The sequence below is a fragment of the Siphateles boraxobius genome, unplaced genomic scaffold (assembly GCF_051911475.1).
Source record: "Siphateles boraxobius isolate OS27281-9 unplaced genomic scaffold, OSU_SipBor_1 12, whole genome shotgun sequence".
NCBI lineage: Eukaryota > Metazoa > Chordata > Actinopteri > Cypriniformes > Leuciscidae > Siphateles > Siphateles boraxobius.
In genome coordinates this window covers 23,308,921-23,322,165 of record NW_027508722.1, presented here as the reverse complement: position 1 = coordinate 23,322,165, position 13,245 = coordinate 23,308,921, and the positions used below count along the sequence as shown (strand labels likewise).

At 38.2% G+C, this 13,245-nt stretch overlaps 2 protein-coding genes across 2 annotated transcripts; one reads left to right on the top strand and one right to left on the bottom strand.

Annotated features, from left to right (window-relative positions):
• Positions 1-28: 28 nt before the first annotated feature.
• Positions 29-2,670, top strand: rbm12ba (RNA binding motif protein 12Ba). The gene is made up of 2 exons (XM_077213772.1): positions 29-162; positions 391-2,670. The coding sequence occupies exon 2, from the start codon at positions 421-423 to the stop codon at positions 1,981-1,983; it is 1,563 nt and encodes a 520-aa protein (XP_077069887.1). The 5' UTR covers positions 29-162; positions 391-420; the 3' UTR covers positions 1,984-2,670.
• A 1,263-nt stretch (positions 2,671-3,933) lies between these two features.
• On the bottom strand, positions 3,934-13,171 carry LOC143722414 (uncharacterized). Its single transcript, XM_077213826.1, has 12 exons — positions 13,053-13,171; positions 12,725-12,773; positions 9,504-9,534; positions 8,576-8,656; positions 8,253-8,392; positions 8,026-8,151; positions 7,900-7,945; positions 6,332-6,403; positions 5,820-6,226; positions 5,615-5,719; positions 4,640-4,730; positions 3,934-4,304 (listed from the first exon to the last, which is right to left on the bottom strand). Exons 2-12 carry the CDS (start codon positions 12,770-12,772, stop codon positions 4,282-4,284), a joined length of 1,170 nt encoding a protein of 389 aa, XP_077069941.1. The 5' UTR covers position 12,773; positions 13,053-13,171; the 3' UTR covers positions 3,934-4,281.
• Between the last annotated feature and the right edge of the window lie 74 nt (positions 13,172-13,245).

Sequence of the window (13,245 nt, the reverse complement as noted above, 5' to 3'; positions counted from 1 at the left end):
CTGCCGCGCTCCTCTTAAAAGTCTCTACAGAGGAAGTTGAGGGTTATCCACCGGACGCATGTGGTGTGCAGTTTGCAGGTTACCGCGTGTTTTCTGTGACAGAGAAAGTCTTGTGCAGGGAACAATTTATATTGAAGTATATGTTTTAAAGAAAAACAAACGGTAAGTAACGTTAAGGGTCTGAGGAAAAAAATCATTGCAAATCAAAAAAATCATTTTTTCGATATTTTAGCTGGAAGGTAATTTTCTGGTGTCATTTTTTTGTCCTTTTGGAAGTTTTGAACAAAAAGTAGTTTGTACATTGTTTGTGTTTTTTTGTTGTTGTGTTTTTTTGTTTTAAATATTCGAGGAACATACCTAAAATGTTTGCTTTTTGCCTCTTTTAAACAGATCTCAGTGGTTTGTGAGAAGAATTTGATCATGACAATAGTGGTTCTGCGTTTGCAAGGTTTAAACACAGAGGCAGGATCTGAAGATATTCGCAGATTTTTCCATGGCTTGCACATACCTGAGGGTGGCGTTCATATCATCGGTGGTGCGATGGGTGAAGCTTTCATTATTTTTAATACAGAGAGAGAAGGCCAACTAGCCATGCGCTACTCTGGAAGACTCCTCAGAGGCTCATCAATTTCATTACATATCAGCAGTCTGCCTGAGTTAAAGAGAATAATGGAGTCAAGATTGAGGAAACCAAAGTCAACAGTTGAGACCAAAATAGTGCCATCATCGCCATCTGACACCAATGCTGCTCTTTTGCTTAGTCTAATGACTGCTATTCATGGACTACATTCAGACAACAAAGTGAATTACATAAGTCCGGCCCACCAAACGCCCGAAGATATCAACCAAAACGTTCCAAAAATACACAATCATTCCACAACTGACAACCAAACAAATACAGATGCACAGCATAGTCTTACTTATGACTTGGCATCTAAGGAGCAGAAAAGCAGAGGAGAAAACCTCGATACCTGTAAGCCAGGATACCTTCGGCTTTATGGATTTCCTGACTCTGTTGCCAAACAAGAGATCTACCAGTTCCTACGGGGACTCCCAGTGTTGGAGGTCATTACGAAAGTTCGACTGGAACTGGGCTGGTGCTGTATGGCAAAGCTGGCAAGTTTTGCAGATGCAGAGGAAGGGCTGAAATACAGCCACAGAAAATTCAAAGAATTCAATGTTGAGGTCCGATTTGCCCATGAGAAGATGTGGACAGAAGCCATGGAGCAGTCAAAAAATTGCATGAAAAACATCAAGCCTCACACTTTCTCAGAGCCAAAAGAGGTCAACACAGATAGAAATGCAATTAGAGGGTTCTTAACCAAAAGAAATGCAGAAGAACAGCCCTCCCCAGGATCTCCAAAAAAATTCTGCCGAAGCTTTCCATCCCCTCAAACTGAACAATCAGTTATTGTCAATAATCTTTCAAGGAATATAACCAAGACGGAGATCAAGGAGATTTTCAGCTGTCGAGCAATCCCAAACCATAGAATAAAACATTTATTAAACAAGTGGGGAGAGAGGACAAGCACTGCGTTCATTACTTTTGAGCATGCAGAAGACTACGCCTCCGCTCTGAACATGAATGGTACTACTGTTGGCTTAAAAAACATTGAAGTGTCATCCATTACTAAAGAAGAAATGTTTGCCATAGTCAGCAGAAACCGATGTACTGTCTGGAGGCCACCGCCTTATGGAAAGACACATTTAACCATGTCGTGTATATATGCACGTAATTTTCCTGCAGATATCAGGAAACAAGAGGTGAGAGATTTTTTCATGCACTTTAACATCTGTGAAAATGCAATCATATTGCTTGTGGACAGCCAGGGCAATGGTGTTGGGGAAGCCATTGTGCAGTTTGAATGTGAGAAAGTTGCCAGACAAGCCCAGAGTCTTCATGGCAAGTATTTTATGGGAGCAAAAATTCTACTCACTTGCATCACACGTCAACAGATGGAGAAGATACTTGGCACACGTTGAACAACTGGAGATGTGAGATGTTTTCAGCATCTTCAGACACCAGCAGTGGTGTAAAATCTATGTTAATGAGGACAATTAGTTAATTTGAAGATTTATAACAAGCTTTCTCACGCCAAATGCTGTAGAAATTTGGCACTCTGGCAAGCAATGTGCTCAAGCAATTTTATGGGTACAATAATTGAAGATGCCCAGTCAAGATTGAGTACCACATGGAAGGAGCATACTAAAAAAATACCTCAATATTTTTCATACAATGGTTGCCCAAATATTAAGGACTACTCCAAGAACATAAATAATGCCTGTATACTTCCACATTTAAAACTCTTGCACTTGTTGCTTTTTTTTCTTAATTTGTTGCTGCGGAACACACAGCTTACTGGATTCAAATAAAACAGATATATCCCAGATATCTTGTATTGCATATTAAAATTCAGTTTTTGAGTTATTCGGTTAGACTGTATATATTTTAAGTTTATCAGAAATTTGTTACAGACAAGATGTTTAAAAGATTTTCTGACTATGTCTGTATGGTAGCCATTATTTTGATTTGCCATTTCTATACATTCCTATTTCTAAAACAGAAACCACTGAGTTATTTCTGATGTCTTCGTGACTTGATAAATTTGTATTTAATTTGACATTTTGATGTTATATTGCAATTAAACTTGCACAAGCAGTTTCAGACAATTTAACAGTCTCTGTAATTTGTTAATAAAAATTTATATTTTAAATTATATCTCAGCCACCGCACTACCCATTATTTTTAATCAAAAGTAAGTTGATTAAATGTTGGTGTTGTCCAAGCATTAATGGCAAGGAAAGCCCCTTATACTTGGGAACGGCGCATGAGGTGTTTCTCGCTCCTATCTGCTTCGAGGTTTTAAAATATTTTGGCATTTCTTTGTTTAGAATCCAGTATTCCCATAATACTTGTCTTTTATGAGTTTAATGAAGAACTCCGTCTCCTCTTCTGTCCACCTTCAACGCCAGGTTACCTGTAAATGCGCAAAAACTATTTCCATTGCAGTTTTGCAACATTTCTTTTTAGAATTGCCTGAAAAACCACCTCATGCAAGTGTAAAAACTTTTTTTGCCATAAATGGGAATTTTTGTGAAATTGATGCGTTTCCATTGGGGAGTTGTCCATCTCAATTTGCAAGGGTAATGGCAACATAGCATGATGCACCTTCATACATGCAATGCCATTTGCACTGCACTACATAAAAGGAAAATGAGATGAGTATCAATGAAAAGTGGTTACATAAACATTTGAGGGTGTTGTTTGATCAGTATCATTGTGTTCCATTAATGCAACCCACCACATTTACCAGTTTAAGCTTGCTACAGATAATAAAAATTAATTGCACCAATGCAGGTCTTGAATTCTACTGGAGAGCCGTGCTATATCAAAACTGATGGAGATGTGCAGACAAATGTTCTTTAATATTTTTGTATTTTGTTAAGTTGGAAGTACATGAAAATGTGTGTGAGGATTACAGGTCAGAGACAACGAGAGGAATTATTTTAACCACATTGGAATGTACATGGAATGTAGCAGATGTTCTCCCATGCAAGGCTATGGGAATTGTTAACTGAAGTATTCTATATACAGAAGGAGGACTCTGTAGCATGATATATACATCTATTTTAAACATGAATGTTTTACCACCTTGTATGGATAAGTTCCTTTGGTCGGCATATACACGCCCAAACTTTGAGTACGGACATCTCTCCAGTAAATTGTCTCTCTCCTATGTCTAGACAAATAATAATAAACAAGATATCTCTTGGCAAAATTACTGGTGTTTAGTCCTGTGATTCAACAACAGCTTAATTTCAATCAGTCTACAAGATGCTGTAATCAAACTATGGGACAACCTGATCAAAGTGAGGATGTCTTCAAGGGATATAGGAACTGCAACCACAAATCATACAATAGGAGCAATAAGGTTCTTAAAGGAACTATGACTTTATTTTACAATTATGGCAACAGACCTTTAGAACAAAATGTCACATTGAAGATTTCACTGACCACTTAAAGACTGTTTAAATCACTCACTAAAAACTGTTGCTATTACAAATAACTGCACACAAATATGTTTATCATGTCCGAGCGAGAAAGGAAGAGAAAAATTAAACATTTAAAATAAATCTACCTATGTATACATTGTAAAAACAAAACTACCTAAAAGGCAAGAAAAAAAAAGGCTTTGGTCATAAACAAATACAAGAAAGCTATGTCAAAAACAGACAAAGCAGGCTAGATCCAGGTCTTGATTACATCTATCAGATGTGTGTTTATTTGTAGAATCTTGATGGACCTGTGAAGGTAGAGGAGTCTGAGTGAAAATGAACTTTATGCATTTAGAAATCACAATGATAGACATGCTATTTTTTGCTTATTTCAGCTCAGGTTATCAGCCTCTGTATCATCTCTGTTTCTAGCAGAGTAGGGTTGAAATCATAGAATCAATAGGAGTCATGATACTGGAAATTCCACACAATATTTTGTAATTTTACATAACCACGTAATACCTTCTTTTTTTCTTTTTTTTTTTACAAATAAAAGGTACTCGTTTTATATGGATGCAAACCATATACTAGCAAAAGTAGAGTCTTAGTATATTAATGAAAAATAAGCATAAATGTGCAATACCTGGCATGCCGCTGGAGAATCTGTCATTAGAACTGTTTGGAAGACATGAGGATGAGTAGTTCATTGAGGGCAGGGGCTTCAGACTGGGCACCTGAAAAACAATTTAAATTCAAACTTAACTGTGAAAACCCATTTTTTTATTCATTTAATAATTCAGACGAAAGCTAATCATGTGATAGATGACTTATAATCTTATTGTCTAACTTAAGATCGTGTTGTCCATCCTACTCAGCAAGTTTTTTGCCACACATTTATTTAGATTGGTTTAGAAAATTAAAGACAAATGGTTGATTTACAAAAGACAATGGCAAGTCTTTCAAGAAGGAAGAAATTTTATCAAGAAGTTTAATATTAGCTTGAATGAGGAAGAGAAAATAAGGTATTTCCATTAGTACCACGACATTAAAAACCTTTGCTTCCTTTAATTACCGCTTTCCAAAAATCATTGTAATTAGTTTGAAAAGTTTAGTGTCTTAAAAATAAGTTTGTAGAAATATATTTTAGTGCAAAGTAACCCAGTAAAACTGGTTTGAGATCACAGGAGTCGTCCATTAAAATCTCATCATACTTCATAAAGGAAGTTAAGCTTACCACATCCTGTTCACAAACAAAACAATTCTGCAGCTGGTTTCATTGACTCTATACACCAACATATATATAAAACTGCCGTTTGCTTCTTAAATCAACAAAAATGGCCAGTTTTAAAATTTCCACACTAGAAGTACTAGACTAAATTGTGTATTGTCTCTTTGATGAATAACCTGTAGTTATGTGTACAACCTTATCTGGGCCAAATGAGATCAAATATTTTCATATAATAACCAAAGTTGTTTGCATTGAGAATGCGATTTTTAAAGTTCCAAATAAATTCTTGAATTTGATCTGAGCCAGTAAACAGGATGTAGAAATGCAATTTTGAATCAACAACAACAAAACAATTTATGCATATGATAAGTAATCATTGGAAGCATTTACCGATGAAATGCTTCTGAGGCGGTACTCCATCAGAACATCTGTGAGCTTCTGTGTGACTTTTAAGACAATCTGAGCATCATCCTCATTCTCAATACGAAAAGAGTCCTAATAATCAACAAGAAACAAAGTTCATTAACTCCAAACAGTTGATAATCGAAACAATTTAAGTGCTTCGACAAACACTAAATCCAAAAGAAAACCATACCAGATATTTGAGCAGTGTTGCAGGGAGGCTATTGTTTTCCGGGCCTTTAGGGCCTTGTCCCATCAATCTGTCCCCGCTGCTGTTCATAGACATGTCATTAGGGAAAGGTCTGCCCATACCATCATTATGCTGGCCGGGCCCAAAACCATCAGGGCCCATGCCCATATTTCCATCATCAGGGAAACGATGCATGTCCTCTGGTTCCATCATGCCCCTGTCTGGTCCAGACATGCCGTTACCATAGCGACCAGGGCTAGTGAAGTCTTCCATATCAGAATAACCTCTCCTCATAGGAGGATCATCCATACCTCCATGCATGCCAGGGGCGAAATCAGACATCATGCCACCATGGGGTGGAAAATCCCCCATGTACATGGGATCTTGAAAGGGACCTCCAAATGGACCTCCTGAGAATGTAAGGAAAAATTCAAGCAACTATCGGAACAATCTTTCCAAATAAATTTTTTTAACCGTTGCTTTTATCAACACAAACACACTAGTGACACACTAACCGTGTTTTAAGCCTCTGGGAGGGGGCCCAAGAATGCCAGTTCCTGTAAACCCTAGATTGGGTTGTGCAGACTCTAAGAAAAAAGAAAAAAATCTGGATAAATAACTGGATGGCACATGCATAGAATTCATCAGTAGATCTAAATACACATAAATATGGTTAGACAGTTGTTTTATATTAAATGTTATTGTCTATGTCTGATGCAACTGGAGGTAAGGAAAGCTAGAAGGGAAGTGATACTGGGATCGGCCCAGATGATTAAGAACATTTTCACAAGGTAGGTATATTCACAAACTAGACAATGAGCAAAAATCTGGGTAGATATGGACAAGAAATAAAATAATTAGTGTAATATTAGTTTATTTTGTTACTTCTAATTAAATTCCTTGAAAGAAACACTGACTTGTCTCTTGACTACCAGTCCTCTGCAGGCACAAACGGTTCAAATGTTCTGTTAATGGACTATTCACATTTTCGGTTTTAAAATGCGTGTGATTTTTGAGTATAGTTTAAAACAAATGTTAACAAAATCTCGTTAAATGTTAGGGTGAACTGGGATATCGTATGAAAATCTATGAAAGTGGCTATTCACAAAATGTATAATATTTGTAGAAGTTCAGGACAAGCTGGAAACTTCTGATTTTTTTTGTGCTGGAATGTCAAGGGTACTGAGTGCAGATAGACAGGAATAGGGCTTGTCCACACCGACAGATTTTCTCTTTCTCTCTGTTTTAGCCATCCATCCACACTGAGACAGCGTTTTATTAACAAAAACTACGCTTTTTGAAAACACTCTCCAAATTGGATAAATTTGAAAACGACATTAACCCATTGTAGTGTGGACTGTGAAAACAGAGGCATTTGAAAACAATGATGCATGTTTAGTCACAGGAGGACGCATATTGTACCGATAGATATTCGTGTTTATACTGGTACTGTGCCTGTTATGTGCTATTCACATAGTTGCTAAAATGTTACTTTGCACTCTCCAATCACATCACAGTCCTGCAAAGATAACAGAGTTTAATTACATTTGCTGTCCGAAAGCAGTTGCGTTTTAGACCAAACATATAATGGAGAGCTAGTGTGACCTCTCTTGATCAGTGAATTGTGAGATATTTTGCTAAATAAAATTAACCTGCGAGAAGAATTGCGGGTTTGCGGGGGAAGAAATGAGGGTTTACACATGCTCAGTTAGGAGAATTTAGCGTTTATCTGCTTAGTACCAGAAAGGAATGAATAGCAAAGATAAGGATTGAACAGATCAAAGACATGCGTGTTTTGCTCTGCAGCATCTCAATTTACTCCAAGATGTGAATCATTTCTTTATATGTTATGAAGTGTCTTCTGGGGGTAGTATGACATCCATCCATACAAAGTAAGGGTCAGTTTATAACAGGTGGCAGGACACCCAAGTACAGTTAAGAAAATCTCTAGTACAACAACCAGCTTTCATTGCATAAGATTACGTCTTTCCAAGTGAAAGTACTCAATGAGAAAAACTACAGGGCTGGATTTTATTAATGGGGAATAGATTGAATGGTGTATGACAGAAAATAACCGACTTACTCATGCCCTGAAAGGCCATAACATCACATGGCTCCTTTAGCACCATCTGGAAGGAAGAAAAAAAGATGACGTAATTAAAGAGTACTTGTGTAAGTCTTAAGAGCACATCAGCATGCAGTCTTTTACCTTAATTTGACCTCTTCCCTCAGCTTTTTCAACTTCAGCAGCAGCAGCTTTAATGGCTTTCCTTGCGGTTGGATCTTTAAGCGCATCCTCTTCCTCATAAGGAACCTTGTCTTTGTGGTTCTGTTTCTGTTTACCAAAAATAATAATAATGTTGATGTGTATTATTTCAGAAGCATGGGCAGAGGTAATCTGCGGTATCTATCTGGAAGTGATTGTGAAGATCGTACCATGTATCTGAAGCTGTGCTTCCAGCCGGTGATGTGAGCAGCTATTTCATTCTGCAGCTGCTGCACTACACACAGTTTACACTGGTAATGAGGAGGAGCCGACTTAGATGGGCTTCGATACTCCCATATGTACTGCAGTCCTATAAAAAAAGCAAATATGTATTCAAACATAAGATTACTGACTCAAAGTAGTTTAAGATTCAGTCCAGCTATACTGTCACTAACAAAAAGAGGCCAAGTACATTGAAGCCATTTAAGGAAGCAAAATAATTTTCACATTTATTTATATAATAGCATAAGAAAATATATACATCTTTACCCACCAATAACAGTGTCGGTGACTGATTTGAGCCGTTTGTTCAGGCTGGGTATGGTCTGGATGGATCCATTCTTGGAGGTGAAGACTGATGAAACAGACATGAATTAGTCAAATCAAAAAGCATGTGGGCATGTGAACCAGGACTTAAAGTAAAGAAGTGCACCCACTCTACTGATACAGTACTAAGTGGTTACTGAAAAACAAAACTAGCTGAGTGCTTAAAGCACTCGTTCATCGGTTACCCCCAGGCCTACATATAGGCAACAGTCATAGTTGATGAAAAATTGTGGTCAGAAAAGTGAGCCACAACTCTCTGCACTTAGACGCTGAACAACATAAAAACAACAGATTTGAATGAAAAAGCTGCAGTGATGCCCGCTGTATTTCTGGTCACAAGCAAAGAGTGACAACAAAAGCACACCAGTTGAGACCTCGGCCAATCACACTGCAGCAGCATAATCGTTCTAATTGAGTTCAAGGCTTAGTGGCACCTGAAGTATAACGAATTTCCTGTTAACTTTCAATGGGCAGCTTAATGCATGCCCTTAACAAGGCACCACAATCACTATGGTTAGATGACCCTAAGTGGGCATACAGGGATCGAAGGTGGGATACTCCACCTCCTAGCATTCTTGGATCTCGACCTGATGTTACAGCACATGGCGAGAACTGGTCTTGACTTTTCTAATGTTGCTCGAAGGAGCTCAATGTTGATGTTTCTAATGTTGTTCAGCACACCGCAGTTCAAATATGTACACAGTGCAAAGCATTGGTCTGAAAAAGGTGCTAGTTTGAAAGCTGCGCTTATTTGAGGTGTTCAGGGTTGAAGCTCCAAAGCTCTGAAAAACCCAGAAGTGGCACATGGCAATAACATTACCAAGGCCAGGCACAGCTGAAAGGCAGAACTGAAGGGTTCTGAGGGTGGCACTTACCTATGTCACCATTGTAGAGCTGCTGCTTTTTCTGTCACAGGCGACAAATAAAATCGTTGGTGGGGGAGAGAAATAGAGAGGAATTAGAAAGATATAACAGGACCGGAGGTAGAGAGCAGAACTCGCCCTCCTCCTCTGCTTGAATTCTCTGCTCCACTTTAAGAGTAGAAGCTGACAGTCCTTGGACGGGAGGACACAAAGTGTCTCTTCGCCAAACACCGTCATGCTAGAAGAACATTTTTGCTTTATTCATCACCCCAAGAATGGGGCTCTATCAGGCAAACAAGAAAACATATGGGATGATACAGGAGTAACATGTTCTGCAAATTACATTCTGCTGCAGAATGTTTTTTTAAAAAACATATTAGTGCTTATCTGTCTTTTACAGGACAAAAAAGCACTGTCAGGTCAATGACAGACTATGGACATAAAAAGTTTGGAGTAGGTAAGACTTTCTAATGTTTTTTTTAAAAAAAGTCTATTCTCAGCAAAGCTGTATTTAATGGATAAAAAAATACAGTAAAAAGTGATATTTTGAAATATTACTGCAATTTAACTATTTTAAGAAATTTTTAAAACAATGTAATTAATTAATGTGATGGCAAAGCTGATTATTCAGCAGCCATTACTCCAGTCTTAAGTGTCACGTGATCCTTCAGAAATCATTCTAATACGCTGATTGGGTGCACAAAAATATTTTAATATAGAATTACATTTAAGTTACTTTAGGAAAAAAATGTGTCAAAACATATGTCAAAAGTTAATTATATAAGGTCTGCACTGAATTTGTGATGACCACTTAACTATTTCCCTTTATTAGTAGTTAATACTCTCATTGTTATTTAATAATTGTTTTTGTCATTTAATATTTAATATTGTTGTTTCGGTTTCAAATAGCAGAATACCCTGCAAATACTTGTAAACCTCATAGACAATAGGGGCCGAGACTAATTTAATTTTACTATTAATCTCTTAAGAGTTAGAGATTAACAATTTGAGGGGTGAGGAATGTCACATGATCAGAAAAAAAGGCAGGATTCCCACACCTCTACAACACTGACGATTTCAGTTGGTCACAGTGAGATCAGTCTTTTTCAGTTCATTTGGCTGAAAGATCTGTATCCTTACAGCTGAATGATCTTTCCAAAAATACGCATCAAACAAGCAGTTTGCATCAATGTGTCAGGCTGAGCTTCATGACACATCAGGTAGGATGGTGAACTGCATGGTACAGCTCACTTAAAGTGCTTCTCCACTGCATGGTACGGCTCGGTACAGCTCACTTTTTTTTCACTGTGTACATTACCTAGTACTTTTTTTAGTATCACCTTGGTTGAGGTTCCAAGCGAGCCTTACCGATAATAAAATGTGACGTGTAAACACCCCAGATCACTGATTGGTAAGAGAGAATCGTCACTACCAGCGTCATTGGATTTGCGACACGAGACACCAAACCTGAAAAAACAAGCTTCTTCGTCTTGCAGTGAAAAACATCTGCATACCGAGAATACTGCACACCTGTATTGTGCGTTTGTTTGTGTTGCGTTTCCGATGATGTCACAATAGTAGAGGCAGCGTAACTAAACATCCAGTCTATAATCCCACCCACTGTGAAGCGGTACTAAACTGCAGTGGAAAAGCAAACTGAGCCGAACAATGCAGTGGAAAAGCTCCTTTAGTTTTTTTACAGTTACGTGATGGGTTTCTGGTTTCAAATTTCTTACAATTTATACATTCGTGAAATTCTATCATTAAGGTTCTTTTCCATAACTCGTGATGAACGAACGTCTCTGACCCGGAGACTCGAGAGGTGAACTAATAATTTCTGTTTCCGGTACAGACTGCATAGCTTTAGCCTATGGGGAAGTGATGTGACATAAGAACGAACGAATCAGATCAGGAGGTGCGGTGAACTAACAGACTGCATAGCCTGAAGACCCAGCTAAGCAATGAACTAATAATTTCTATTTCTCCTAATTTGTCCTTGGCTGCATTATAGTTTTTTCTTATTTCAAATGTGATCAACGTTTGAGTAAATTGATGTGTTGATGCTATTAACATGTTACAATTAAAATATATTCTGCTGAAATGAACGAAATGACTTGGAAAAAGAGATTTGTTCTTTTTCTGAATGAGACTCAAAGACCCAAGTCAGTAAAATGATCCGAAATTCCCATCACTAAGCCCCGTTCACACTACAGGCGACTTTGTCGCTGCATGTCGCCAGTGGCTGGCAATGACGTCGCTAGTGGGCGTTCCCACTACTGGTTGCCTTTATGAATGACATCCAATGATGTGGAGAAGGATCATGCGCGCTCCACTCCTATTGGTTGTCGCTCCCGAAAGTCGCTCTTCATTTGCATAAAGTTAAACAGATCTACGCTTTGGGGCGTCCCCAGACACGCCCCATCCGGTCGCCAACGGTCGCTGTCGCGCGTGTCGCTGGAAATCACCCGCTCCCCATTGAAATGAATGGTATCGTCTCGCTTGTAGTGTGAACGGGGCTTAAGGCTACGTTCACACTGCAGGCTGAAACGACCCAATTCCGATTTTTTTTGCCACTATGCGACCTGTTTCTGATCTTTTCATGACAGTCTGAACGACAGATCCGATCGTTTCAAATGCGATCCAGGCCACTTGGGTATGTGGTCCAAATCCGAAATGTGAACGGCCTTGCAAAAAAAAAAAAAAAATCGGATTTTTTAAAAAAAAATCAGTGTGAACGAGGCCTAATTGTGACGAACATCCGTTGATCTATGCATCCGTTACTAATTAGATTTTGGGATGCACTCAAATTATTCACTCAACAAATGAGGCACGTGTCCAGGAATGGGATTTAAGAGGACTAAATAATTAGAGAAGTCCTTCATGTAACCAGGGAAAAGTGGTTTCACAAAAACAAATTTGAATTATATGTTTCTAGATAAATGTGCATGTATACTAATGTTTATATAATAAACAGGCATGAACAAACAAAACATGCATGACTTAATTGTTTGCAATGAGATCAATAACATGCATTCATGATTACTAGTAGGGCCGTTCAATAACAAATTCCTATTATTTTTGAGTGACCAGTGTAAGTGTTTGAGAAGTTCTCGATGAAAACTACTGTTCTAAACGGATAAGTATGCCTGTAAATGGTCTAGATCCACGCGGTAGGGTGAGGATAACGCTGATGGAGAGGATCTGGTATGATGTAGTGCACTAATAGAGCTCACCTTCCCGCCGGCCCTGCCCCTCTTATTAGGATTTAGTCGTGCTTCCATGCTGTAAAAAATAAATGGCCACATATAATTTGTTTCGTTATTGATGTAATTACAAACACATTCAAATTAAGATTGGAAACTCATTTGAAACTAACATACACGGTCCTTCTCTTTCGGCTGTAAGAGAAAGTAACGTTAAACAATGGCGGCACATAACGAAATTCAGGCGATTTAACGCTGCATCATGCGCAGATATTAAACTCGCTGTAACATGAAGCACGATTACTGCACAGTGCACTCACTATAATACATATCTTTAAAGCTTTATTAAACGATTTACCTGTTTGGTTTTGCTTTACTAACCTTGTGTCCAGCAAAAGATTGTTTGATTTCTGAAAATGAGAACAAGATAAGATTGAAACGGCTGAAATAAGACAACAAAGACCCTTGTCCGTTTCCCGTCTGTTTCCAAAATAAAAGACCTCGATATGGAACCCCGACCAATTCCTTTCTTTTAATATTTACTCACTACT

What these genes read in the sequence shown, in the direction of transcription:
- rbm12ba (XM_077213772.1), top strand. Translation starts at nt 421, where the DNA reads ATGACAATAGTGGTTCTGCGTTTGCAAGGTTTAAACACAGAGGCAGGA.
- LOC143722414 (XM_077213826.1), bottom strand. Translation starts at nt 12,772, where the DNA reads ATGGAAGCACGACTAAATCCTAATAAGAGGGGCAGGGCCGGCGGGAAG. An exon ending in AGCACAGCTTCAGATACATG is followed by an intron (nt 8,152 to 8,252) that starts GTACGATCTTCA and finishes TTTGGTAAACAG; the next exon opens with AAACAGAACCACAAAGACAA. An exon ending in CAACACTGCTCAAATATCTG is followed by an intron (nt 5,720 to 5,819) that starts GTATGGTTTTCT and finishes GTTGATTATTAG; the next exon opens with GACTCTTTTCGTATTGAGAA.